Source organism: Ostrea edulis, chromosome 2 (assembly GCF_947568905.1).
Source record: "Ostrea edulis chromosome 2, xbOstEdul1.1, whole genome shotgun sequence".
Lineage (NCBI taxonomy): Eukaryota > Metazoa > Mollusca > Bivalvia > Ostreida > Ostreidae > Ostrea > Ostrea edulis.
The window spans coordinates 88,323,743-88,351,322 of NC_079165.1; the positions used below are offsets into that span (position 1 = coordinate 88,323,743).

Below are 27,580 nucleotides of genomic sequence, written 5' to 3' on the forward strand. Positions count from 1 at the left end.
TTTTTTTTAGGGAGAGGGCTACAACTCGTTAGGATCTCCGTAATGGTGCAAATGCGGGAGAGATTCACTCCCGCAACATTTGCGCTCATTCTATACATTTCCTGATTTTCTTTACGTAAATAAAATGATATTCTATGTTTCTTAGTCAATATATAAATTTACAACCTGCAACTTAAGATTTGCGAGGCTCTATTCTACCGTTTTCAACAATTTCAATAAATTCCAATTTCTCGATTCATATTTGTGCGCCATGTTTGATGTACTGAAGTATATAAACTTCCGATTGTCAAGTCATTTGCATATGCCATATAAGGTAGTATTTACATCAATGGACAAGTATGGAGGCGAAAGCTATTTCGTCGGTATTGAAAAGGTTTGAATTTAATATCAAGTTAAAAACCGAACAGCAGAGTGTAAATTCTTTCTGCAACAATATGATTTTCCTCTCTTTGTCGAAGTGGCTCGAGTAACTACATGTTCTCGCTGATTGTCAATGTTTAGGTTTTTCATTAGATCCACTTACGAGATCTCGCGATAACAAGCACGGCGGAGCAGACGAAGAATTTTGCATGCTGTACATTATATTTAATGAAAAACACCTTTATTAGACATGCCCGAGCACAAAGTTGGTACTCCTTTTGGTGTAAACAACATTTGGGACTAATACCACTGTCATGATCGTGTGCAGGATTGGACAAAACAAGATGGCAGACGGCATTTCTTAAACAAAGGTAGGCTCTTAAAACTCTTCATTTTACCAACTTATTAGACGACGAATTTATGAATTTAAAACACTGCCGGGCCAGGGAGGCATCATTAAGTTGATTGGTTGTTGGAATTCTTACTCATGTACACGTGCAACTCTAAATTCATTGATCGAAGTTGATGATGTTGCCTCGATAGAATTCGAAGCGGGCGAAGATGTTTCTAATCATGTTTTCATGCATTTTAAGAAAGATACTTTCGGTAAAATAGACTGCACATATCTTTTGATGAAAACTTAAACCAGTGTATGCGATTTGTCCCTTAAATTGCCTTGGTTAGATAGATATTTTGACTTGAACATTTGCTAATGTGCAGGATTGGACTGTGGTCGTTTCCACGATAAACGTGGCGGATTGGACCTCGATTTTGGTTCAGGATTGGACCCTTTCTTAAATATATGCATTTTTTTCTTCTTACAGATCCAGTCAGGAGCGGACTTCCTTAAGCTTAAAAGTTGCAAGTGAATGAAGTGTGTTCTATTTTATGTCTCCTACTAAAACCATGGTTTTGACAAACCTAAAAGAGCACGTGGAGCAAGGAACTATCAGTAAGCCGGAAGAGCCAGCTCGAAAATCTTTAAGTGTTTGAGAATTTCACCGCGCACATGAATCTAAAGTTCTGCCACACGTTAGAAGGAGCCTTGTTCTCGAAGATCAACGTGTTGAAAAGTCTTCATTTTTCAGAAGCAAATACATTTATATTGTATATACACATGTAAACCATGTTCGATTCCCAACCACTTAACGTTTGTGATATCTGCATGGAATTATTAAAACTGAGCATGGTTTGACGTATAATAATCTCTTCAGGCATGATGGTTTACATTTCACAAAGCTGTTCAATGACAATAAAGACTATAAGATGTTGAGATGTTCATGTTTTCAATACTTAATCATTTGTCCACATGCACTTGTTCCTTTCATATGTATGCTTCTGCTGGAACCAGTTTTGATTGTTAAAGCGGGATTTATTATCTTTTGAAAAATTTCCCTATCATTTTAATTCTAATAATCTTGAGTGCATATGTCGTGCAAGATATCGAGGCCAACTCACTTACAAGGATAATTACTTACGGTAAAAGTGTTTGTTGGAATGTAGTAAATATCAGTATTTTTGTATTTAAAAACCTTTCGTTTCTTGTAATTACATTGAATTCAACCTTAGAGTGCATATAATGATGAAAGAAAATAAAAAGGATATTTTCTCAGAAATTCGCAATATCACTCCTGTAGCTGAAATATGAACCTAAATGAAAAGCAGTTTTGTCCATGATGTTTTTTCTTCTTCAATATTTGCTGCTCAGATGAGAGGTTACTCTTCAATACAAATTTTTCACTAGTTGTTATCAGTTCAATACAAACGCAATAACATTGAAATATATTTAATAACAAGTAAAAATTAAGAACACTTCTGGTTCAATGAAATAACAAATCAACATGTGTAAAATGCAATGTAAAAGATTAGTAGTATCTCTGTAAAACAAAGCATAATACCGTAAAAATAATCGTTTCATAATGTACATTAACGGATATATAAATCGGCTGCCATGGTATATGTATACACTTCGTGTATTCAGAAAACAATGTAATTTTTTTTACTTCATGTTTCTTTTATAATGTGCAAAAGCGTGTGTTGCACTGGTCACAAACGAAGACAATTTCTCTGATTGATGTTTCCTTTTTACATGCCTACGAAATTCAGAATTGGTCTTGAATTCCTCACCACCAATTTCGCACATTCGAAGTGTACCCATCTCATGGAATGAAGTTCTAGGGCTTGATACCTGAAACAAAGGAGAAAATCTATATAACAGAGTTTGGAATTAGGGAATATGTAAGCGGGTTAATTGAATTCAGGAAACGTCGAATATATATTGTTACAGAGGATTATAAAATGATGATAATTTCTCACGTGTTTTATAGGTCAAAATGGCCTTATATATCCTGGATACGAACAGTCAACGTTACATCTGTCGTAAGCAAAGATTGGTGATTCATGTATAGATCTGTTATATTGGTTCAATTTGAAGGAGATAGCGAATGAATATTTTTACAGTAGCAATTGTCGTCGTTGGGAACTTAAACGACGATGTAATTTGATAACAGTAAAAAAAAAATTCAAAATACACCATGGTCATGTTGGAAATGTCTGAGAATCTAATAAGATACATTAATCAAACTAAAATATGATAAAGTGAAGTCGAGATTCGAAAATATAAAGGATTTTGAAAATAAAGATAAAAAGAGGGTCCAATCCTGAACCAAAATCGAGGTCCAATCCGGCACTTATATCGTGGAAACGACCACAGTCCAATCCTGCACATTAGCAAATGTTCAAGTCAAGATATCTATCTAACCAAGGCAATTTAAGGGACAAATCGCATACACTGGTTCAAGTTTTCATCAAAAGATATGTGCAGAGTCTATTTTACCAAAAAGTATCTTTCTGAAAATGCATGAAAACATGATTAGAAACATCTTCGCCCGCTTCGAATTCTATCGAGGCAACATCGTCAACTTCGATCAATGAATTTAGAGTTGTACGTGTACATGAGTAAGAATTCCAACAACCAATCAACTTAATGATGCCTCCCTGGCCCGGCAGTGTTTTAAATTCATAAATTCGTCGTCTAATAAGTCGGTAAAATGAAGAGTTTTAAGAGCCTACCTTTGTTTGGAAATTCCGTCTGCCATCTTGTTTTGTCCAATCCTGCACACGATCATAACAGTGAATACACAGAGTTTATTATCGGTTATTCATAAAATTATTTTGCACCATTACGGAGATCCTATGGTATTGTAGCCCTATCCCGAAAACGTCAGAATTAAAAAAAATTGGATAGGGCTACATTATTGCAGCTAATCTTGGGAAATATACGGAATTTCGGGATGAATTTTGATGATAATGTAGATTGGTTATATATGAATATATTAGAATACAGAGTATAATTTTATATCATTTGGTTTATTGATTTTACAACGGCTAACTAGGGTTCCCTATATTTAGAGTTCTATACCTTTATTCTTTAATAGTAGATTCGAGCCCAAGCGATACAGTTGCCTGTGATGCGAACATATAGGCAAAATCTTTAAATATGAGCCAATGTGACTCAGGTGAGCAATGTGGCCATGGGCCTCTTGTTTCTTTTGTTTTCGGTTGTTATTGTGGCTTTCATTTCCGTCGCTGCGTTTCCTATGAGATGTCTACCAGCTGTGAAGGCGACAAAGTGAAGGCAAGTCTGGGATATAAGTAAGTTATATAGCATGTTTTAAAATTTTGATACAAAGTTTTCAAGATCGAAAATTTACTCTATACTTGAATAGAACAGTAATGAGCAGAATATTGTTTACAATGAGAGGGAGAAAGAGAAAGAAGTGTGTGTGTGGGGGGGGGGGGGGATGACATCAATCAAATTCCCCCATCCCAATCTCTTCAAATGCTAGATGTGTTATAAATAGGTATAAGCAATCTTTGATTTTGAAAAACTAGATTCCCTGAGGCTTGCTTACCAACAAACACATGTAATAATCAAAGTACTGAAAGACGGGGTCAAAATATTCAATGCATAACTTTCAGAAATGGTGCAGTTATGCTAATATGACAATTCATATGAAAACTCTCTAGACAAATACTTTAATCAGACATAGTTCTTGAAATGCAGATTTACGTACAACTTCCTATTCGTGTTTTTGATATACCGGTAAGAAAAGAAGTGTTCGATATCGAAATGTTCTTGAAGTCTGTTCCTTTTTTTATGGTTTTGAGGCCAAAACGAATATCTAAAGGAATGCTTGTATTGTGACCTCCTAGTCTTGTGGCCAGTTTTGTTTAATCAATATGATCCAGAACTCGATATTCTTGGTTATCATTTCGCCGAGATAGTTCCTTCCTTATTAAACCTCAATATTCTTGGTTTGTATCTTATAGTGAGGGTCGCCATTTTAACTTGTGCACTTAGCTCTTCAGCTATTCATATATAATAGCCAAATCAGGTGCTGAACTCTTGTGAAAAGCATGAATGCTATAGTAAAGTAAATGAAAAGAAATATAGATAAAAGTATGGAACAAAGTTTAATATGTCAACAGAACAGAAAGATAACATATGATAGGCTGACATATGACAGTATATGTTTAATAGATCAATTTTTATGGACCAACATAATGAAACCAAATGTTAAAGATAAAATTGATAATGGCATACTTTGGAATTGCACAATACAACCTGTCAATAATACATGAAAGGTTATAATCAAGTGGATATGTAAACACTCCAATTCTTTCTTTAGTAAAGACAATTTTCTAAACTACTAAAACTGTAAACAAGAACATGTAAATTGTAAACATTGTAACAAAATTGGTAACATAGTAATTTCAATTTTTGACACACATTTGGGCTAGAAGTTTCCTATGTAATGAAAAATATTTACATGTTACAGTCCAACATAAATAAACAAGTCCACAAGTCAGACAACTGTCCCCTCAAGTGAAAAAATATAACATGAAGTGCTGCAAATTCAGGCATTTTAGAATGTTATGCATATACCAGTATCTGGACAATTAACAATTGTAAAAGCATTACTGTTGATAGTAATAACATCGATACAGAACAGTGAACTATGATTGTGAAAAGAATATAATACTGTTGCAATGTGTAATTTTGAGTTAATAATACAGACTGATGCCTGATCAGGGTTAAATAAATTGCAATGCTGAGTTTTCATCGCTATTTTCAGTATCACAGAAAATGTTATAATGAGATGGACATGCAAACACTCCAAACTTGTATAAAACAAGATGTGTTTGTGAAACACAAAATGCCCCCGATAATGGCCAATTCCGAAGATGGCCAAGGTCACAAAGACAAATATCTTGGTACCAGTAGAAAGATCTTGTCACAAGAAATGCTCAAGTGCAACATGAAAGCTGTAATATTTACCATTTAGAAGTAATGACCAATGTCAATCTTTTTAAAAGTAGGTCAAATGTCAATGTCAAAAGGTTTAGTACATACGGAAAGGTCTTGTCACAAGGAATCCTCTTGTGAAATATCAAAGCTCTAGCACTTACTGTTCAAAAGTTATTAGCAAGGTTAAAGCTTCAGACAGAATTACAGAATGTCAGACACGACAAAAACAATATGCCCCCTGATCTTCGATCTCGGGGGCATAAAAATAGTTTCTAAACTACTAGAGCTGTAAATATGTACATGTAAATTGTAAACATTTTAACAAATATTTACATAATTTCAAATTTTTTGACACACATTAGGACTAGAAGTTTCCTATGCAATGAAAGATATATACATGTGATAGTCAATCATAAATATACAAGTCCACAAGCCAGACATCTTTTTTAAAATAATATAATATAAAGAGCTGTAAATTATATAATTTCAAAATATTATGCATCAAAGATGCGTATGGCCGAGTTGCAGTTTGGAAAATTATGCACGCTTGCATTCACGAGGTAAAAACATGCACGTATTTTATATAGTTTATAAGTATGAAGCTTTGAATGACCGCAATAGGTATTTAGTGTGATAATGACCTTGACCTTTGGCCTTTGGATTTCAAAAGCAACATGAATCTTGAATGTCATCAGGATTTGAAGTCTGATAAACATGCACCAGCAAGTACATGTATAAAAGTTAGAGGCAAGCTCAAATCTACAGTATATCTACAGTATATAGTGAAAAAGAGATTTTGACCCTTAGACCTCAAAATAAATAAGAAAAACGTCCAAAAGAACTCGCTTGTACAGTTGTCGGGGGGTAATATTGTTGGCTTGCATTAAAACTATTTTTTGCGTGCATAGAATAAATTACACGACAAACTCCGGATACATTCGCATATTCTCGGTTTCTTCCGTAAAAAAGACCGGATGTAAACAAAGTAAGAATATTTGCTCATGAAAACAATTGTTTCTGTTTGAAAGATAATTCGAATTCATCTAATAAATCAATGAAAAATAAAAAGATTGGTTTTTTTTCTTCAAAATATTGATCTTATATTTTTCAAATATGTGGACAAAATGATCAGCGCAATTTAATGCACTCTTTTCTTCCGCCACGTAGATTCAATTCATGCGTTCTCCGCACGGCTTCCGTTTTGAGGCCTCGACTGACAGTAAACTAATAACGGGGTCACGTGACCCCGTCTAAAAAGAAGTGAATGATGTACCAATGTTGAGTTGCAAACTCTATTCAGATTTGTTTGTAACAAAAATAGTGCTACTTGTTTGTATACATATGTATGATTTTTAAAGCAATTATACTGTTTAAAACTTTCAATAATTATATAGTGGTTGTAGGAATTAGAAAACGATCGATCCTTTGACAAATGACATCACAGTTATGTTTTTAAAACGCATGATTTTGCAAAAAAAATCTATAATTCTGTGGTTACGGTAAATTGAGTTACAATTAAAAACTTGCAGAGTAATGTTCCAAATAAACATGGACAGTATCGAGAATACATGTATATATATTTATTCATGTTGCAAAATAAACTAAATATGAACAGGTCTCTAATAACCATTAACCATGTTGAAATATTTGGGTACCTGAAGTTTCAAATGATGATTATAGATGTGAAACAATGGATATTCCAGAATATTTACATTTATAAATGTTTTGACAATAATATAATGGTTGTTTTGTACAGGTTAACTTTTCATATCCAAAGTCCGATAACTCTTCTTTCGAATAGGTTGTATTAGGTATCACACCGGTAATTATTTTCAATATATACTTACAATTGAGATAATTTTTTTAAATTAAAAATCAGTTTGCAAAATTTATGCCAAATAACGCAGTCGGAAATGTTCTATGTTACCTGTCTTGTCTGCCGACACCGGAAAAACAATACCCTACGCGACATTTTCGAAAAATTGTACCCGTAAACAAGACTGCATTCAAATCCACGTGTTTTCACAGGTGTGTAAACAGCCGAAGTTCACCTCAGGAAGTAGCCTCAGCTACCAACATCAAATAGTTCCTTTGTACACACTTGATTATTTCTACAAATTGCGTAAAATTTCCTAATGAGGGGTACAAAAATTAAGAGAAGAGAAGAAGAGGAAATGAGAAAACTCGGGCATGAAAAAAATTCTTATATATATTATATGGAACTACGTTATTGACTAATCATTTTGATTGGACAATTACCGATGTGATACCATTAGATCGGACCACTGTTTCCTTTTATATGCGCATGTCTACTAGATTATTCTAGTCCGTAGCAGACGCAGAATAAATGAGAAGGATCAGTATGGAGCGCCAAATTATCATAAACTCAAATAATTGAAGATATATCTAATTATTTGAAGAAATAAAGGTAGTGGTTTCATAGGAAAATGTTGTGGTAAATATAGATTGTAGCAATATCTAAACATTTACAAATAGTTTTACAAATTTCTATATAACATTGGGGGGGGGGGGGGTGGGGGGGGCGTGTATCTGAGAGGGATAAGTTTAAGTCTAGACATTCCATTAGCTAGAAAAAAGACAGAAGCCTTACAACATACTACTGTCTCAAGTCAACTTTAGCTATCATTGCTCATTTATCCCCATATCTGCTATCATTTTATTAGGCCACCATCCTCCCAATCACAGAAGTGAAGGTGCAAAATTAAGGTAATTATTCTCTCTCTATCTATCTATCTATTATCTATCTGTTTGTAGAAATGATGCGAAATAACTCATTCGGAAATATTCTAAGTTACGTCTCGTCTACCGACACCGGATTTCAACGACACCCTACGCGACATTTTTTCATTTTTATTTCACTTGCAAGCAAGACTACATATGTACCCCCAATTCAATTTTTTTTCACATATGGGTAAATAAATAAATGTTTATTCGGTATATACATACATACAAGCATACATACATAAATACCAAGGATAACCCATGAAAGCTCGAAAGCTTATTTCCAATGGGGTCCTTTGATGCACGGATGTTTGCGCTAGGGCGTCATTTATGTGGGAGGAAACCAGAGAACCAAGAGGAAACTAACGTGTCCGAGCGGACGGCCGGCATACCATCTCACATACAACCACTGCCGATCACGGTAATCAAACTCGGGTAGGGGCGATGAGAAGTCAAAGCGCTACATGTACCTATGCGCTACCCGAACGTCCACCCCATTGCACCTCAGGAAGTAGTACCGGTATCAGAGAGTTCCTTAGAAAACAATGAATTATTTCAATAAATTTCCTAATCAGAGGTAAAAAGATCAACAGAAAGGGATGTGGGGAATTGAAAACCGCGTTTGGAAAAACATTCTACCATAAAATCATTTTGATTGATGGTATACCGGTGTAGCGGTGATCGCCAATCTGACTAAAGTACAGACCTATATTATTATATATATAGGATCTGATAACTCCCCATAAGAGGTCATGTTCTGGTGAACTTTGTATTTGCATATTGCATCATAATTTGATCCAATCAGATAACGCGTTTCAAATGAAGCGCGGCGTATAAACAAAAATGGCGGATATTGAACGAGTAGTGGAAGAAGTTTTGAAAAAATTTGGCGTTAAGTGTTTAAAGGATGAACAGCGGATGATTTTGGACTGCGTGCTTGATAAAAAAGACTGTGTCGCCGTGTTACCAACAGGTTTTGGAAAATCGCTCCCATTTCAAGCGTATTTGCCAGTGAAGAGAGCTTTACTCCGTGATGATAGCTTCGGGAAAGTAATTGTTTGCTGTCCTCTGGTGTCTCTTATGCAAGACCAAGTCAGAAAATTAACTTCCTTAGGATTAGTAACTGCTGCTTTTAAAGGTATGTATATATTTATTCGTTTATATTTATATAATTTAATTGAAATTGGGTCTCATGGCCGGTCTTAAATCGAAGTTCACTAAGGATCATCTAAATAATAATGGATAGTCATCATACTTATATATGCTTCTGACAAGCAGTAGACCGTTAACAATACATAAGAAATTCTTGCGTGAAATGTGTTATCCACTATATGTTGCACTGCACCGCCCAAATTTGATTCCAAGTTCACTGTTGAACTGGTTCATTTATAGTTATCATTTCATTCTTTAAATATTGTGTTGGAAATGTTAAGAATGTATAAACACAGTCACTCTTGAATGCTCCAGGCACAGACAAGGAGACCGATGAATTGATACAGGCAGGAAAAGTAGACATCATCTATGCATCCCCCGAGTCATTAGTTGGAGACAGCCAATGGAGATCAACAATACAAAGACTTAATGTAACTGTCATCGTAGTTGATGAATTCCACACAGTTGTCACATGGTAATGTCTTCCTATTCATGTATTTTACATTTATGAGAGTTCTTTAAAACAACCTGAGTTAATAAATCAAATGAGATATTGTATACTGTCAGTGCTCTTTTTTCCATCAATATATTGATATTATTATTTTTTTTTTTTTTTTTTTTTTTTTTTTTTTTTTTTTTACATTTATTGACGAACAAATTGCTCACACGTCATTGACACAATATTTTGCTCCAAAGGTGTCTTAGGTCTTTATGCAAAATATGTAATCATATTACCCAACCAACTATCAGCATTGTAAATTCCCTAAACTATAATTATCTTAACTCTCATATTTTGTTTGATTTTTATAGACATACTTGGATGTCTTGAATTTAGAATATGTAAAAATAATTTTAAACATCATTAAAAACTGTTGCTTAGTGTACTGCAACCCATTTTTTTGAAAAAGTGGAAGGAATGTTGGTAGTTAAAATTTTTAAAACATGTTTAAATGGTTTTAATTTAGATTCTTATTCATAACCTTTATTATCAAATTTAGGGGTGGTCTAGAAGCAGATAAGGAGGATAAAGTGTTCCGAAAGTGGTTTCGGCGTGTTGGAGAGATCCGATCGTACTTTCCTGAGGCATCATTATTAGCACTAAGCGCGACTTGCACAAAGACAATTAAAAAGAGGGTGATAGAAGTTTTGGGACTGAAGGACTACACGAACATTACAGTTTCCCCAAATAAAGAAAACATCAAGTACACTGTGAAGAAAGTATACCCTAACATTGAAAGTTCTTTGTTGTGGATTTTGGACTCATTTCGAGATTTAAAAAAGGAGTTCCCACGGACAATATTTTATTGCAACTCAATAAGAGATGTTGGGCGTGTGTACAACTTCATAGTGTCTGAACTATCAGATGTTACTAACATTGAAAACATGGTTGAAATGTTTCATTCTGAAACAACAGAAGATAAAAAAAAAAAAAAAAAAAAAAAACCCCTTGAAAAATTGACTGAGGACAGTGTTTTGCGCATTATTGTTGCTACTAGTGCACTGGGAATGGGTGTAAATGTTTATGCATGTCACAATGTTATAATTTATGGACCTCCTAGGTGTTTGATAGACTTTGTCCAGGAAACAGGGCGAGTGGGAAGGGATGGGGAACAATCATGTGCCTTTTTGATGTATTATGGTCAACAACTACGGAATGTTGACCAGGACGTCAAAGACTTCCTCACTTCAACTGATTGCCGAAGATTGCAACTGCTTAAGACATTTCTTTCGGAGAGCGAGTTAAAGCTGGTACAAGGTACCAGAATACATACTTGTTGTGACATTTGTGATACAGGATGTTCCTGTAATTCATGTTCTTCGACAATTTTAGAAAAATATATGACAAATCTGTCTTTAGATGATGTACATGTAATGGAAACCTCAAGCAGTGACAGTGATGCTGTATCATATGAGTATGAATCTGATGAGGATCTTGATGAGATTAAATCAACTTAAGGTTCAAATTTACACAAAACTTGTTAGTGTTTATTTTTTAGGTAAAAATTGTATTGTTTACAGTTTCATAACAATGCAACAGTTATCTAATGATCAGATACAAAACTGTTTTATCAGTCTCTAAAAGACAATGTCCTGTTTTCTTCTGCATGATACTAATTATAATTATGTGTACCAGAATGAATTGAAGCATATATAAATTACAGAGTAATGTTGGGATTTGTGAAGAAACAGTAAACAACACATTTTTTCTGGGACCCGTTTTCTTTGGGTTGATCAAGTCTGGGGCAAAAATGGTAACAATTGGCATTGTAGTTTTTAAGAAGTAGTTACAAATGTAAAATTGTTAATGGATGACGCACGACGACAAACAAAGACCAACAGCAATGAGTAATCAAAATTTGATTTTTTTTTTTTTTTTAAAATATGGCCAACATCAAGTTGGATCTTCAAATATTGTAAGTTATCAAAGATGTTATTGATTAAATCCATGTTTATTCCATTTGAAAATTTAATTACTGTACATTGTATATGTGTGCATGTAAATAGGACAAGTCTTGGCGATAATCCTCCATAATATTTAATTTGATTTTATGTCTCATGTACCAGGTAGATAAACAATCACATCATTATAGTTGTTTATTCCTTAATCGACGGAATGGAAGTAAAGGTTTATGTCTGTATATCATGTTCACCAACTGTTTATAACTGTCTGCAAATGGATTGCTTTTCTGGACTAGTTCTCTGCACTTGAGCTTGCGTCCTTTATGTTGGGGAAAACCATCGATGTCAAAAAGGTCTTGTACAATCTTCCGAACATCAGATTTATATGAAGGTATGTTGTGGAATCCTTTTCTTCTATGTACATCATTAATCATGTCCAAATTTTTCACAGCTTTGATTAAAAGAGGAAATTGTTTCGAGTGCGCAATTATACTCTCCTTTGTTTGGAATCCAGAACAAGTGTTTTTTGTATCTCTGTTGACTAGTTCTACATACTCATCTAGTGCCATGTTCGAGTTCTTCCCACCTGACAAATTTATACAGCGATTTGCAATAAGTCTCTCTGTTTGAGGAGGCGGCAAGGTTCCTGATATGAGGCCTGTTAAATGGATGCTGCCGATAAGATATTTTGTTTTGTGGGTCTTGTTGTACAGCGGGGTCTCGTACTTAGCTGAGCGAATAGATCTATAGCCATCAGCCATATCCACTGCCGTATCAAGATTTCGATGTAATGCTGACAGACGGAAAAGGGCTATCAAATAATCAAAAAGTTCATCTTGCAATAGGTTTGCTTGTTTACTTTTTCGTAATGCTGGTTTGGAATGGCCATGGACTTCTTTTTCATGAAATTCTGCACTTTTGATATGACAGTAAGTTTTTTCACAGTAGTGGCAGGAAAAGCGACCATCTTTAAAGTTCCCGAACCAATAATTTTCTTCATGATCTGGATCAGACAATACTTGTCGCAACTCTTCAAACAAGTCACTGTCTCCAAAAAACCACTTGTTCACAATTCGTTCACATATGTTATTCATCCACTGTATTTTTTCCTCTCCTGTCCATTTGGAGAATTCATCAGGCAGTGGTATGCTCTCTGTTAAGTTCAGAAGTCCAAACTCTTTCAAGAAAAATGCACAACACATAGCATCAAATATAGTACGGTATAGCATTTTATATCCTCTGTAAGAGTTCTTTACTTTCCCCTTCACATTGCGTGCATTTAATATGTTCTTATAATAATACACTGTTCCTCTGTCATTTGCTGACTGGGTGCTGTATGTTTGCAACACAATTGCCTAAAAAAAAAAAAATAATTGGTATATTTTTACCTATATTCATATCAAGTTCAACATTATTAACAAGATCATACCACATCGCTCACCTGATATCATGTGAACAAAGGAGGCCCATGGATCATATCGCTCACTTTAGTAACCTTGCATATTCGCATGTAAAATTGTGATCCCTATTGTGGTCCCATCTTACCCCTGGGGATTATGATGTTAAGAAACTCGAATCTCCATTATGTCGGGAAGCTTACATGTAATGTTAACTTTTCTGGTCCATTGGTTCTTGTGAAGAATTTTGAATGACCCCACCCTATTTTTGTGATTATCTCCCCTTTGAAGGGGGCATGACCCTTCATTTGAATGAACTTGAATTCCCTTCACCCAAGGATGTTTTGTGCCAAGTTTGGTTGAAATTGGCTCAGTGGTTCTAGAGAAGATTTTTAAAACTTGTTAATGTAATTTTGCTATTATCTCCCCTTGGACAAGGATGTTGCAACTCAGTTGAATAAATTTGATGCTTTATGCCAAGTTTTAGTTGAAATTGGCTCAGTGGTTCTGGAGAAGTCACAAATGTGAAAGTTTACAGACAGACGATGGACAGCAAGTGAGCTAAAAAGTGAACCTCACTTTATGAAAAAGGAAATCTTAGTTGATAAATATCTGTTATATCTTTTATTTTTAAGTGCACATAAGAAACTGTTTGACTTAATTTACCTCAAGGAAGTTCATGAGCCGATGAAAATCTTCAATTTTGGAAATGAATCCTTCAAACTTATCCAATGGATTTTCATTATTGGTCATAGCTTCTTGGGCACTCTGTATTCTCTCATCAGTCAATCTGTCTCCTTTAAAGTGAAAAAAAATTTACATGAGTTACTCTTCACTATCTTTTTCAATATTTCATTTCAAATAAAAATCACAATAATTCTAACAAATCTATATAACTGCAATCAGGGCTTGAAACTAACTTTTCACATCACCAGTTTAGCCAGACTGATACGATTTATTTTAAACAAGTCTGCAGAAATTTTTACCAGTCCACCAGGGTTTTCCAGATATAATTAAAGATATTTCGTTAATGTTATTCAAATAAAATAATGGGATTTAACTCTGTGCCTTGGACAATTTTGCAACACTAATCAGGTTTGTCTGATGTCTATAGAGGAATGCCAAAAGCAGAGTTTAAACAAGTTTTTCAAAATGACGTTTTAGAAAATTAACCAGTCCCATCGGACTTACTAAAACAAATGTCAATCAGTCTGCCAGACTTTTATCCAGTCAGTGATAAGCATATGTTAATTTTGAGCCCTGCTGTTGATGTTCCTCTTGAAATGTTCCCCTATTAATTTTTACTTGCCTCCAAAAACACTTCCTCAACTATTTCCCCAGCATCGTCAATGGGCACATACTTCTTTGATATGTCCTTTAGTAGCCTGATCACATCTTGGGTAACCATTTCATTACAATCAAAAAGTCCCAAAGAATACTGTAAAAACAAATGAATATGCATGTATTTGAACTGGATTTGTTGGAGATAAAAACATGCCTAGAATTGTCTAGAAATTTAGTATACATGTGTCTTACTTGTTCCGTTTTCATTCCTGAGAATTCACTATACTTGTGATTCAAGTGTTTTGGATATATATATCCAAATGCTCCGTTCAGCTGCTCAATATTTGCAATCACTGCATTGGCCACTAAAAAGGTCAACTCATGCAGAAGAATGTCCTGATCAGCTACTGAGGGAATAAAATCCACAGGAGTTAATTCTAAAATATCTAGGAGCTGTGGATCAAAAACACAATTCAGAGAACCCACCCTATCAACGACTCCAATAACTTGAAACAGGTGCAAAGACAATGTCTTGTCTTGAGATGTACGAGAAGATGGAATAATATTTCTATCCCAATTGTCTCCAATTAGCTGATATTTCTTGTTTCCTCCTCGACTCCATTCTGTTTTGTACTTAAGTAGTTCTTCGTCCAAGTATTCGTCCCATGAATTCAGCTTTCTTCGCAATGTTTCTGGGTGAACTGAAGCACCAAATTTGGCAATCCTCTCGATATCCTAAAGAAACATGTAAAATCAATTTAATTAAAGCAAATATCACATGTCAAGTAATAGAATTTATCAATCATACTAAAAATCATACAAATGTATATATATGTAAGAATGCTGAATATAAAATTTAAAATATCCAATATGCTTTAAACCTTGACAACTGTATTAGAGTATATTGGAATATTTGTCCAATCTCAACAATGCTCAAGACTTAAAAACAATATATAATTATTAAACAGATATATTTGCAATTTAATAAATCAAGCTGTGCCTCAGATATTCAATAGCAATGTGTTAATGAATAGTTGTTTGTTTATCTGGATATCTGTCTAAATATGGTTTGTAATTATCACTTTTGAATATGGTAGACTAAAGTACCTTAAGGGTGCATCCTCCATGCATTAACACTAGTCCTGACAAGTACTGTACTAAAGACATTTCTTGAGATCTGGCATGCAGAATCTGGGACAAAGTGCAATCTGACTAAAGTACAGACCTATATTATTATATATATAGGATCTGATAACTCCCCATAAGAGATCATGTTCTGGTGAATTTTGCATTGGCCAATGAAATCATAACTTCCTTTTGCTTGTCTGGTATTTCGGAAGTCATTCCATTTTCATACGTATGAGATGATACCCGATCAGTTCCGATAAGCAAATAACACAATTAAAAATGGCGTCGATAAGTGCCACGCCGAGGAAAACATGTCTTTTGTCGGATGCGTGTATCCTCTGTGGATTTTGTTTTAAACAAATTGAGAAAGCAAGTGACGGTAGTGAAAAAATCCAAAAGTTTAGCGAAATTAAACTGCGTTTAAATGAAGAAAGGTGGGGGGAATATCAGGAAACTGACGGGTGTGTTGACAGATTTGGATGAAAAAGGCCTTGGAGGGGTTTGCAAAAAATGTTATCGACAGGTTGAATCTGTTTTAAAAATTGAAGCCAAAAATGCAGTTGTTAAAGAACGTTTTCGTGAAATGGCAGTGCGAACTTTGAAAACAAAAATGTTACAACTGCCGTCTCCCCGAAGAACATCAATAACGAAAAGAATGCTCCGGAGCCCGGATACACATGTGCCCTCTACGAAGAAGAAATCTTTCGACGTATCTGTTATGAAGCTTGTACAACTGACGCCCTTTAAAGATCTGACGAATACAAGAACGGATTCATCGAAAGCAGGGGTAAGTTATCTAAGCATATTGGTGTTATATTAACATTTATATGTAAACATGGTAAACATTTACAAATTGAAAACAAAAATCTCTAGGCTTGGTCTTAAACACAGATACCACTTGAAAGAAGTGTTACTGTCATCACACTCTCGGGCACAATCCAAGACTATTTACAATTAAAATTAAATCCTTAGATATGCTAATTACTATCAGGTGTATTAATTAGTGGATCAAAGGAAAATTTAGGAATTCAATACACCCCAGTCTTAGGGTGACTGTCAAATGTCTGTATGTGTCAACATACCATTAAATATATAATTAGACATTCAAAAATTATCTTAAATAATTTTTAATTGACAGCTGTCTATGCCTGTACATACTGCATGTATCCCTATTGCACCACAGGAGAAACAAGTTGGTATGTATAAAAATATGTGAATCATAATTGATAGAATGAATGATTGATTTAAATAGAGCTTTTAATAATCAAGGTGTGTCATGAAATGCAAAAAAAAAAAAAAAAAAACCTTACAGTGTGTCCACCTGGCAGTCGTTCTGTTTGAAAACAATTAACTTCTGTGACATGAAAAGTTTCAAGACTGAAAGTGCATGCTTTCATTATATATACTAACTGTTGTACTTGACTTTTTTAGGGATATACCTATGGGTTTGTTTCACATTGTGTATCAATGCTTATTTATCAACATTAACTATATACGAAGCATTTTAAAGGTACTATATTAGGCCAGTAAGAAATTTAAGTAATTGCAGGAAACATATGGGACATATAGGAAATATGTGACAACATGGCAGTGTGTTACATGTGTCTTTGAAAGCTATCTGAATCTCAATGCAGTTCAACAACTCGCACATTCTTATACACAGCACCTGCATTATCCTACAAAGCATCTTGAGAACCTCAATCAGAATGTGACCAGAAAAGGAATTACAGAGTCATAGTTTGAAATGTTGTCCTACTAAACAGCATTGTACTTGATTTTAAACACAGTTATGGAAACAAAAGGTTATGTCACAATACAGCATAATGCCATACAATGATTATTTCATTTGAAAAATATTTCTGAATCCATTTTTGGTCTAATTATTATGAAATCTAAAGCATATAATACATAACATTTAGACATAAATTCTGTTCATGTTTTTTAAAGTTTTACCAACAATTGCAGAAATATGACAACTGAAACTTTAATATCAGCTTAGAGCACTCCATTTCCTTAAATATTATCCTTTGTCAGAATGGAATGAAATCATTGAGTGCGGTGTTCCTACAGTCATATAATGTGTTTGACTGTTCAGGAAAACAAAATCAAGACATTGAGACCAGAAACTGCAGATATTTGTATTTTTAATGGTGTAAAAATTGACCTTAGATGATTTTATGAGAAATATGTAGAAAAGTGATTGTTTTCAATGAAATATAGAACTTGACTCATTTATAGCACTATACTGTAGATGTATAATGTCAACAGTTGTATAATAAATGGACAAAAGATGATTAATTTCATGAAAGTGGATTGTAAGTAGTTTATAACATAACCTGTAATAACACATTATTTTCATTGGATGATTTGAATCTAACATATATAGATTTCAATAAAACATCCTTATCAGAATGAAAAGAAAATGCAAAAATTCCTGTATACAAATACTGGATTTTATCTTTCTAGAGGGTGCATCAACAAATAAAGGATCTAAGCGATCTTTAGATTTTGAGACTAATAGAGACCAAAGCGACATTCAACCCACACCTTTAGATGGGTCGATTGAGGTTAACTTGTAAATTGAAAGTGTAGCAAAAGTTTTTACTGATCAGTTCATTACTAGATGTTCATGTTATACTTAGTCACTAACATAGTATTTCATTAATCATGATTCAGTTTAGCTCACCTTAGCTGAAAGCTTACGTGGGCTATTCTGATCACATCTGTCTGTCCAAAAACTTTTCACATGTTTGACTTCTTCTCCAGAACCATGAAGCCAATTTCATTCAAAATTGGCACAAATCAATTCTTGGGTAAAGGGGATTCAAGTTTGTTCACAGGAATGTTCTCTTCAAAGGGGAGGTAATGAAGGAAATGCAAAAAAGAAAGAAAGAATGGATTGATCTAAAAATGTTCTCAAGAACCACTGGGTGAGAAAAGTCGAATCTTACAGGAAAGCTTCCTGACATAGTGTAGATGCAAGTTTGTTAGAAGGGTTGGGCTACAAGAAGACTTTTAGGAGATCAAAGACCCATAGGCCTCTTGTAAGGGTTGCTCATTACATCAAGACTTATACTTTTATGAAACTACATCACAAGATGGCGATTTATGTTTTTTAAAAAATTATTTGTATCAATCAGTTTGTTTGTCTATCATCGTAGCTCAGTGGATAAAGTTACCGGTGAGTGACCCACAGATCACAAGTTCAAATCCACCAGTCTTCAGTTCATATTTACTGATATAAATTTTTGAAAATCATGTTTTTTTAAAATCCCAATTGCATATTTTTGGCTTTTTGACATATGTACTCATTACGTATCATCACATCTTTCATAATTAAATCAGTTTGCGCCGATTTGATAAGCTTTTTCATGTTGTAGTGAACAACCCAATCTGACTAAAGTACAGATCTATATATTTTAGGACACCTGAGTAAACTCATATTGCAATTGGTTGTTGTCCATTGTTGTTTGATAACAATTGAACATATTTAACTTCTTGATAACTACTATACTAATTCTTTTCAAATTTGGTGTGAAGCATCTTTGGAACAAAGGGGACATAAATTGTAAATTTCAGGATTCCTGCACCCCTGGGGCCTTAGGGGTGGGGCAAAAACTGCCCAAAATTGACTAATTTTCAAAATTCTTCTTTAGATCCGCAAATGTTTAAGAAAAACTAAATGCATAATTATGTAGAGCGAGAAGGCCTTTACCAAAATTGTAAATTTCATGATACCCAGGGTAGGGGTTCTGACTCTAGGGTGGGACTAAACTTTGTATATATTGTTTATGTGTAATTTTGCTGGTACTGTATAAAATCTAAATGCATACTTAGGAATAGCAGAAAAGGATGTACGGTGAATTTCACATCTTGTTTTATACTGTTGCTGAACATTAGAATTTAGTCAAAACAGGAATTTGTTTTCTCTAGATTTCATGGCCCTTGGGAGTAGTGATACTTTTTTACTAGTACTCACATGACCTATAAGGCCTGTGGGCCTCTTGTTTGTAGTTGATGTAGCTGTGAATGAATTTGAAAATAAGTTGACCTTTTGTATTTGCTAATTATGCATGTGCATGTTGTTCTTTCAGATTATGCTTCAATTCAGATTTTGGATTTTCTATAAATCTCAACTATGATAAAAGGTACACAAATTAGAAAATCATTATATTTAACAAAATTTATATCAAAATAAAGATATAGAAGTTTTTATCTCCTATCCAATGTTCTGAGATGAAAAACAAAGGTTTGATGAAAATTATATCCAACGAACAGATTCTCTGTAGTGTGTTTGCATACCTTAGTTATTATTGTCATGGTCTTAGGCTTAGAATGAAAAGGTGTTATTTAATGTACATGTACTTAAATTACTTGCAGATTAGTATTTACTATCCAAGTGGTCGCAAAAGTAGGTTCATCACCGATGAAAAGGAGAAGAAGGTCTGCAAAATTGTTTTTAGGGGAAAAGACATAGGCAGTGGATTGAGGGACTTTTTAAAGACAAGTCATCCAGAAGAACTAATTGAGGGTTCTGTAGCAATTTTAGGTATGGACTTGAAAGTCTAGTGATCAACTCTTTTTAAATCTTATTTAAGAAAGACATGTATGAAAAATATGGTAGCAGTCATTAGCAGATTTGTAAACTTCTGTGTATAAATGTATGTTAGTAGATTTTATTGATTAAATTTTGTATTTTTCAAATAGCATGCCTTGCAATTTTTGTCATGTTTTGCAGGTGATGAATGCAAAACCTTGTGCAAGAGAAATTCTGGAAGTGTGCTTCAAGACAAATCAATTCAAAATGTTATGGAATTCACTTGGGACAAACTGTACACAGAACTACAAATACGTGCCCCTAATATCCTGAAGATAGTATCAGCAATGGTTAATGACATTCCAATCCAAGTGAATAACAAACCATTTCAACTTGTAATGTACACTTTGTCCCAGATTCTGCATGCCAGATCTCAAGAAATGTCTTTAGTACAGTACTTGTCAGGACTAGTGTTAATGCATGGAGGATGCACCCTTAAGGTACTTTAGTCTACCATATTCAAAAGTGATAATTACAAACCATATTTAGACAGATATCCAGATAAACAAACAACTATTCATTAACACATTGCTATTGAATATCTGAGGCACAGCTTGATTTATTAAATTGCAAATATATCTGTTTAATAATTATATATTGTTTTTAAGTCTTGAGCATTGTTGAGATTGGACAAATATTCCAATATACTCTAATACAGTTGTCAAGGTTTAAAGCATATTGGATATTTTAAATTTTATATTCAGCATTCTTACATATATATACATTTGTATGATTTTTAGTATGATTGATAAATTCTATTACTTGACATGTGATATTTGCTTTAATTAAATTGATTTTACATGTTTCTTTAGGATATCGAGAGGATTGCCAAATTTGGTGCTTCAGTTCACCCAGAAACATTGCGAAGAAAGCTGAATTCATGGGACGAATACTTGGACGAAGAACTACTTAAGTACAAAACAGAATGGAGTCGAGGAGGAAACAAGAAATATCAGCTAATTGGAGACAATTGGGATAGAAATATTATTCCATCTTCTCGTACATCTCAAGACAAGACATTGTCTTTGCACCTGTTTCAAGTTATTGGAGTCGTTGATAGGGTGGATTCTCTGAATTGTGCTTTTGATCCACAGCTCCTAGATATTTTAGAATTAACTCCTGTGGATTTTATTCCCTCAGTAGCTGATCAGGACATTCTTCTGCATGAGTTGACCTTTTTAGTGGCCAATGCAGTGATTGCAAATATTGAGCAGCTGAACGGAGCATTTGGATATATATATCCAAAACACTTGAATCACAAGTATAGTGAATTCTCAGGAATGAAAACGGAACAAGTAAGACACATGTATACTAAATTTCTAGACAATTCTAGGCATGTTTTTATCTCCAACAAATCCAGTTCAAATACATGCATATTCATTTGTTTTTACAGTATTCTTTGGGACTTTTTGATTGTAATGAAATGGTTACCCAAGATGTGATCAGGCTACTAAAGGACATATCAAAGAAGTATGTGCCCATTGACGATGCTGGGGAAATAGTTGAGGAAGTGTTTTTGGAGGCAAGTAAAAATTAATAGGGGAACATTTCAAGAGGAACATCAACAGCAGGGCTCAAAATTAACATATGCTTATCACTGACTGGATAAAAGTCTGGCAGACTGATTGACATTTGTTTTAGTAAGTCCGATGGGACTGGTTAATTTTCTAAAACGTCATTTTGAAAAACTTGTTTAAACTCTGCTTTTGGCATTCCTCTATAGACATCAGACAAACCTGATTAGTGTTGCAAAATTGTCCAAGGCACAGAGTTAAATCCCATTATTTTATTTGAATAACATTAACGAAATATCTTTAATTATATCTGGAAAACCCTGGTGGACTGGTAAAAATTTCTGCAGACTTGTTTAAAATAAATCGTATCAGTCTGGCTAAACTGGTGATGTGAAAAGTTAGTTTCAAGCCCTGATTGCAGTTATATAGATTTGTTAGAATTATTGTGATTTTTATTTGAAATGAAATATTGAAAAAGATAGTGAAGAGTAACTCATGTAAATTTTTTTTCACTTTAAAGGAGACAGATTGACTGATGAGAGAATACAGAGTGCCCAAGAAGCTATGACCAATAATGAAAATCCATTGGATAAGTTTGAAGGATTCATTTCCAAAATTGAAGATTTTCATCGGCTCATGAACTTCCTTGAGGTAAATTAAGTCAAACAGTTTCTTATGTGCACTTAAAAATAAAAGATATAACAGATATTTATCAACTAAGATTTCCTTTTTCATAAAGTGAGGTTCACTTTTTAGCTCACTTGCTGTCCATCGTCTGTCTGTAAACTTTCACATTTGTGACTTCTCCAGAACCACTGAGCCAATTTCAACTAAAACTTGGCATAAAGCATCAAATTTATTCAACTGAGTTGCAACATCCTTGTCCAAGGGGAGATAATAGCAAAATTACATTAACAAGTTTTAAAAATCTTCTCTAGAACCACTGAGCCAATTTCAACCAAACTTGGCACAAAACATCCTTGGGTGAAGGGAATTCAAGTTCATTCAAATGAAGGGTCATGCCCCCTTCAAAGGGGAGATAATCACAAAAATAGGGTGGGGTCATTCAAAATTCTTCACAAGAACCAATGGACCAGAAAAGTTAACATTACATGTAAGCTTCCCGACATAATGGAGATTCGAGTTTCTTAACATCATAATCCCCAGGGGTAAGATGGGACCACAATAGGGATCACAATTTTACATGCGAATATGCAAGGTTACTAAAGTGAGCGATATGATCCATGGGCCTCCTTTGTTCACATGATATCAGGTGAGCGATGTGGTATGATCTTGTTAATAATGTTGAACTTGATATGAATATAGGTAAAAATATACCAATTATTTTTTTTTTTTAGGCAATTGTGTTGCAAACATACAGCACCCAGTCAGCAAATGACAGAGGAACAGTGTATTATTATAAGAACATATTAAATGCACGCAATGTGAAGGGGAAAGTAAAGAACTCTTACAGAGGATATAAAATGCTATACCGTACTATATTTGATGCTATGTGTTGTGCATTTTTCTTGAAAGAGTTTGGACTTCTTAACTTAACAGAGAGCATACCACTGCCTGATGAATTCTCCAAATGGACAGGAGAGGAAAAAATACAGTGGATGAATAACATATGTGAACGAATTGTGAACAAGTGGTTTTTTGGAGACAGTGACTTGTTTGAAGAGTTGCGACAAGTATTGTCTGATCCAGATCATGAAGAAAATTATTGGTTCGGGAACTTTAAAGATGGTCGCTTTTCCTGCCACTACTGTGAAAAAACTTACTGTCATATCAAAAGTGCAGAATTTCATGAAAAAGAAGTCCATGGCCATTCCAAACCAGCATTACGAAAAAGTAAACAAGCAAACCTATTGCAAGATGAACTTTTTGATTATTTGATAGCCCTTTTCCGTCTGTCAGCATTACATCGAAATCTTGATACGGCAGTGGATATGGCTGATGGCTATAGATCTATTCGCTCAGCTAAGTACGAGACCCCGCTGTACAACAAGACCCACAAAACAAAATATCTTATCGGCAGCATCCATTTAACAGGCCTCATATCAGGAACCTTGCCGCCTCCTCAAACAGAGAGACTTATTGCAAATCGCTGTATAAATTTGTCAGGTGGGAAGAACTCGAACATGGCACTAGATGAGTATGTAGAACTAGTCAACAGAGATACAAAAAACACTTGTTCTGGATTCCAAACAAAGGAGAGTATAATTGCGCACTCGAAACAATTTCCTCTTTTAATCAAAGCTGTGAAAAATTTGGACATGATTAATGATGTACATAGAAGAAAAGGATTCCACAACATACCTTCATATAAATCTGATGTTCGGAAGATTGTACAAGACCTTTTTGACATCGATGGTTTTTCCCAACATAAAGGACGCAAGCTCAAGTGCAGAGAACTAGTCCAGAAAAGCAATCCATTTGCAGACAGTTATAAACAGTTGGTGAACATGATATACAGACATAAACCTTTACTTCCATTCCGTCGATTAAGGAATAAACAACTATAATGATGTGATTGTTTATCTACCTGGTACATGAGACATAAAATCAAATTAAATATTATGGAGGATTATCGCCAAGACTTGTCCTATTTACATGCACACATATACAATGTACAGTAATTAAATTTTCAAATGGAATAAACATGGATTTAATCAATAACATCTTTGATAACTTACAATATTTGAAGATCCAACTTGATGTTGGCCATATTTTAAAAAAAAAAAAATCAAATTTTGATTACTCATTGCTGTTGGTCTTTGTTTGTCGTCGTGCGTCATCCATTAACAATTTTACATTTGTAACTACTTCTTAAAAACTACAATGCCAATTGTTACCATTTTTGCCCCAGACTTGATCAACCCAAAGAAAACGGGTCCCAGAAAAAATGTGTTGTTTACTGTTTCTTCACAAATCCCAACATTACTCTGTAATTTATATATGCTTCAATTCATTCTGGTACACATAATTATAATTAGTATCATGCAGAAGAAAACAGGACATTGTCTTTTAGAGACTGATAAAACAGTTTTGTATCTGATCATTAGATAACTGTTGCATTGTTATGAAACTGTAAACAATACAATTTTTACCTAAAAAATAAACACTAACAAGTTTTGTGTAAATTTGAACCTTAAGTTGATTTAATCTCATCAAGATCCTCATCAGATTCATACTCATATGATACAGCATCACTGTCACTGCTTGAGGTTTCCATTACATGTACATCATCTAAAGACAGATTTGTCATATATTTTTCTAAAATTGTCGAAGAACATGAATTACAGGAACATCGTGTATCACAAATGTCACAACAAGTATGTATTCTGGTACCTTGTACCAGCTTTAACTCGCTCTCCGAAAGAAATGTCTTAAGCAGTTGCAATCTTCGGCAATCAGTTGAAGTGAGGAAGTCTTTGACGTCCTGGTCAACATTCCGTAGTTGTTGACCATAATACATCAAAAAGGCACATGATTGTTCCCCATCCCTTCCCACTCGCCCTGTTTCCTGGACAAAGTCTATCAAACACCTAGGAGGTCCATAAATTATAACATTGTGACATGCATAAACATTTACACCCATTCCCAGTGCACTGGTAGCAACAATAATGCGCAAAACACTGTCCTCAGTCAATTTTTCAAGGGTTTTCTTCTTCTTTTTTTTATCTTCTGTTGTTTCAGAATGAAACATTTCAACCATGTTTTCAATGTTACTAACATCTGATAGTTCAGACACTATGAAGTTGTACACACGCCCAACATCTCTTATTGAGTTGCAATAAAATATTGTCCGTGGGAACTCCTTTTTTAAATCTCGAAATGAGTCCAAAATCCACAACAAAGAACTTTCAATGTTAGGGTCTACTTTCTTCACAGTGTACTTGATGTTTTCTTTATTTGGGGAAACTGTAATGTTCGTGTAGTCCTTCAGTCCCAAAACTTCTATCACCCTCTTTTTAATTGTCTTTGTGCAAGTCGCGCTTAGTGCTAATAATGATGCCTCAGGAAAGTACGATCGGATCTCTCCAACACGCCGAAACCACTTTCGGAACACTTTATCCTCCTTATCTGCTTCTAGACCACCCCTAAATTTGATAATAAAGGTTATGAATAAGAATCTAAATTAAAACCATTTAAACATGTTTTAAAAATTTTAACTACCAACATTCCTTCCACTTTTTCAAAAAAATGGGTTGCAGTACACTAAGCAACAGTTTTTAATGATGTTTAAAATTATTTTTACATATTCTAAATTCAAGACATCCAAGTATGTCTATAAAAATCAAACAAAATATGAGAGTTAAGATAATTATAGTTTAGGGAATTTACAATGCTGATAGTTGGTTGGGTAATATGATTACATATTTTGCATAAAGACCTAAGACACCTTTGGAGCAAAATATTGTGTCAATGACGTGTGAGCAATTTGTTCGTCAATAAATGTAAAAAAAAAAAAAAAAAAAAAAAAAAAAAAAATAATATCAATATATTGATGGAAAAAATAGCACTGACAGTATACAATATCTCATTTGATTTATTAACTCAGGTTGTTTTAAAGAACTCTCATAAATGTAAAATACATGAATAGGAAGACATTACCATGTGACAACTGTGTGGAATTCATCAACTACGATGACAGTTACATTAAGTCTTTGTATTGTTGATCTCCATTGGCTGTCTCCAACTAATGACTCGGGGGATGCATAGATGATGTCTACTTTTCCTGCCTGTATCAATTCATCGGTCTCCTTGTCTGTGCCTGGAGCATTCAAGAGTGACTGTGTTTATACATTCTTAACATTTCCAACACAATATTTAAAGAATGAAATGATAACTATAAATGAACCAGTTCAACAGTGAACTTGGAATCAAATTTGGGCGGTGCAGTGCAACATATAGTGGATAACACATTTCACGCAAGAATTTCTTATGTATTGTTAACGGTCTACTGCTTGTCAGAAGCATATATAAGTATGATGACTATCCATTATTATTTAGATGATCCTTAGTGAACTTCGATTTAAGACCGGCCATGAGACCCAATTTCAATTAAATTATATAAATATAAACGAATAAATATATACATACCTTTAAAAGCAGCAGTTACTAATCCTAAGGAAGTTAATTTTCTGACTTGGTCTTGCATAAGAGACACCAGAGGACAGCAAACAATTACTTTCCCGAAGCTATCATCACGGAGTAAAGCTCTCTTCACTGGCAAATACGCTTGAAATGGGAGCGATTTTCCAAAACCTGTTGGTAACACGGCGACACAGTCTTTTTTATCAAGCACGCAGTCCAAAACCATCCGCTGTTCATCCTTTAAACACTTAACGCCAAATTTTTTCAAAACTTCTTCCACTACTCGTTCAATATCCGCCATTTTTGTTTATACGCCGCGCTTCATTTGAAACGCGTTATCTGATTGGATCAAATTATGATGCAATATGCAAATACAAAGTTCACCAGAACATGACCTCTTATGGGGAGTTATCAGATCCTATATATATAATAATATAGGTCTGTACTTTAGTCAGATTGCGGTGATCGCTGTCGCTGGTGGATCAGGGTCGCTCTAAATATAGCGGTAGCCCTGCTGTTCGACGCTCGCATAATTCGATCCATAGGTAATTGTAAACATTTTTAATATATTCGATCAGTGCATAATATCTAT

At 34.3% G+C, this 27,580-nt stretch overlaps 5 protein-coding genes, 2 long non-coding RNA genes and 1 pseudogene across 8 annotated transcripts in view; 5 read left to right on the forward strand and 3 right to left on the reverse strand.

Moving 5' to 3' along the window:
• The first annotated feature begins 291 nt into the window (after positions 1–291).
• On the forward strand, positions 292–1,630 carry LOC125682458 (uncharacterized). Its single transcript, XR_007372557.2, has 2 exons — positions 292–731; positions 1,185–1,630. It is a non-coding gene; the product is annotated as an uncharacterized LOC125682458 (long non-coding RNA).
• A 500-nt stretch (positions 1,631–2,130) lies between these two features.
• Positions 2,131–3,035, reverse strand: LOC130051951 (uncharacterized). The gene is made up of 2 exons (XR_008800237.1): positions 2,677–3,035; positions 2,131–2,548 (listed from the first exon to the last, which is right to left on the reverse strand). It is a non-coding gene; the product is annotated as an uncharacterized LOC130051951 (long non-coding RNA).
• A 909-nt stretch (positions 3,036–3,944) lies between these two features.
• LOC125678264 (uncharacterized) overlaps positions 3,945–27,580 on the forward strand; it is a 61,361-nt gene continuing 37,725 nt past the window's right edge. Inside the window, exon 1 of the mRNA XM_056155350.1 lies at positions 3,945–4,014. The gene's annotated coding sequence lies outside the window, so the exon portion shown is untranslated. The remainder of the gene's footprint in view (positions 4,015–27,580) is intronic.
• On the forward strand, positions 8,471–14,705 carry LOC125680963 (ATP-dependent DNA helicase RecQ-like). The gene is made up of 3 exons (XM_048920821.2): positions 8,471–9,551; positions 9,881–10,040; positions 10,564–14,705. Exons 1-3 carry the CDS (start codon positions 9,257–9,259, stop codon positions 11,519–11,521), a joined length of 1,413 nt encoding a protein of 470 aa, XP_048776778.2. The 5' UTR covers positions 8,471–9,256; the 3' UTR covers positions 11,522–14,705.
• LOC125680116 (uncharacterized) lies at positions 12,000–15,844 on the reverse strand. Of its 2 annotated transcripts, XM_056155348.1 has the most exons (5): positions 15,754–15,844; positions 14,899–15,381; positions 14,554–14,800; positions 14,029–14,159; positions 12,084–13,320 (listed from the first exon to the last, which is right to left on the reverse strand). In XM_056155348.1, exons 1-3 carry the CDS (start codon positions 15,811–15,813, stop codon positions 14,657–14,659), a joined length of 687 nt encoding a protein of 228 aa, XP_056011323.1. In that variant the 5' UTR covers positions 15,814–15,844; the 3' UTR covers positions 12,084–13,320; positions 14,029–14,159; positions 14,554–14,656. The 2 variants fall into 2 exon arrangements, with proteins under 2 accessions (XP_056011322.1, XP_056011323.1); XM_056155347.1 differs by lacking the exons at positions 14,554–14,800; positions 14,899–15,381; positions 15,754–15,844 and having other exon boundaries at positions 12,000–13,320; positions 14,029–14,153.
• Positions 15,844–20,201, forward strand: LOC130051953 (uncharacterized; annotated as a pseudogene).
• Positions 20,156–24,564, forward strand: LOC130051954 (uncharacterized). Its single transcript, XM_056155351.1, has 6 exons — positions 20,156–20,323; positions 20,513–20,811; positions 21,184–21,666; positions 21,765–22,011; positions 22,406–22,536; positions 23,244–24,564. The coding sequence occupies exons 2-4, from the start codon at positions 20,584–20,586 to the stop codon at positions 21,906–21,908; spliced, it is 855 nt and encodes a 284-aa protein (XP_056011326.1). The 5' UTR covers positions 20,156–20,323; positions 20,513–20,583; the 3' UTR covers positions 21,909–22,011; positions 22,406–22,536; positions 23,244–24,564.
• LOC130051952 (ATP-dependent DNA helicase RecQ-like) lies at positions 24,412–27,524 on the reverse strand. Its single transcript, XM_056155346.1, has 3 exons — positions 26,995–27,524; positions 26,506–26,665; positions 24,412–25,991 (listed from the first exon to the last, which is right to left on the reverse strand). Exons 1-3 carry the CDS (start codon positions 27,287–27,289, stop codon positions 25,040–25,042), a joined length of 1,407 nt encoding a protein of 468 aa, XP_056011321.1. The 5' UTR covers positions 27,290–27,524; the 3' UTR covers positions 24,412–25,039.

What these genes read in the sequence shown, in the direction of transcription:
- LOC125680963 (XM_048920821.2), top strand. Translation starts at nt 9,257, where the DNA reads ATGGCGGATATTGAACGAGTAGTGGAAGAAGTTTTGAAAAAATTTGGC. An exon ending in AGTAACTGCTGCTTTTAAAG is followed by an intron (nt 9,552 to 9,880) that starts GTATGTATATAT and finishes TGAATGCTCCAG; the next exon opens with GCACAGACAAGGAGACCGAT. An exon ending in TTCCACACAGTTGTCACATG is followed by an intron (nt 10,041 to 10,563) that starts GTAATGTCTTCC and finishes TATCAAATTTAG; the next exon opens with GGGTGGTCTAGAAGCAGATA.
- LOC125680116 (XM_056155347.1), bottom strand. Translation starts at nt 14,115, where the DNA reads ATGACCAATAATGAAAATCCATTGGATAAGTTTGAAGGATTCATTTCC. An exon ending in GGCTCATGAACTTCCTTGAG is followed by an intron (nt 13,321 to 14,028) that starts GTAAATTAAGTC and finishes TTTTTTTTTTAG; the next exon opens with GCAATTGTGTTGCAAACATA.
- LOC130051954 (XM_056155351.1), top strand. Translation starts at nt 20,584, where the DNA reads ATGGAATTCACTTGGGACAAACTGTACACAGAACTACAAATACGTGCC. An exon ending in ATGGAGGATGCACCCTTAAG is followed by an intron (nt 20,812 to 21,183) that starts GTACTTTAGTCT and finishes ATGTTTCTTTAG; the next exon opens with GATATCGAGAGGATTGCCAA. An exon ending in CAGGAATGAAAACGGAACAA is followed by an intron (nt 21,667 to 21,764) that starts GTAAGACACATG and finishes TTGTTTTTACAG; the next exon opens with TATTCTTTGGGACTTTTTGA.
- LOC130051952 (XM_056155346.1), bottom strand. Translation starts at nt 27,289, where the DNA reads ATGGCGGATATTGAACGAGTAGTGGAAGAAGTTTTGAAAAAATTTGGC. An exon ending in AGTAACTGCTGCTTTTAAAG is followed by an intron (nt 26,666 to 26,994) that starts GTATGTATATAT and finishes TGAATGCTCCAG; the next exon opens with GCACAGACAAGGAGACCGAT. An exon ending in TTCCACACAGTTGTCACATG is followed by an intron (nt 25,992 to 26,505) that starts GTAATGTCTTCC and finishes TATCAAATTTAG; the next exon opens with GGGTGGTCTAGAAGCAGATA.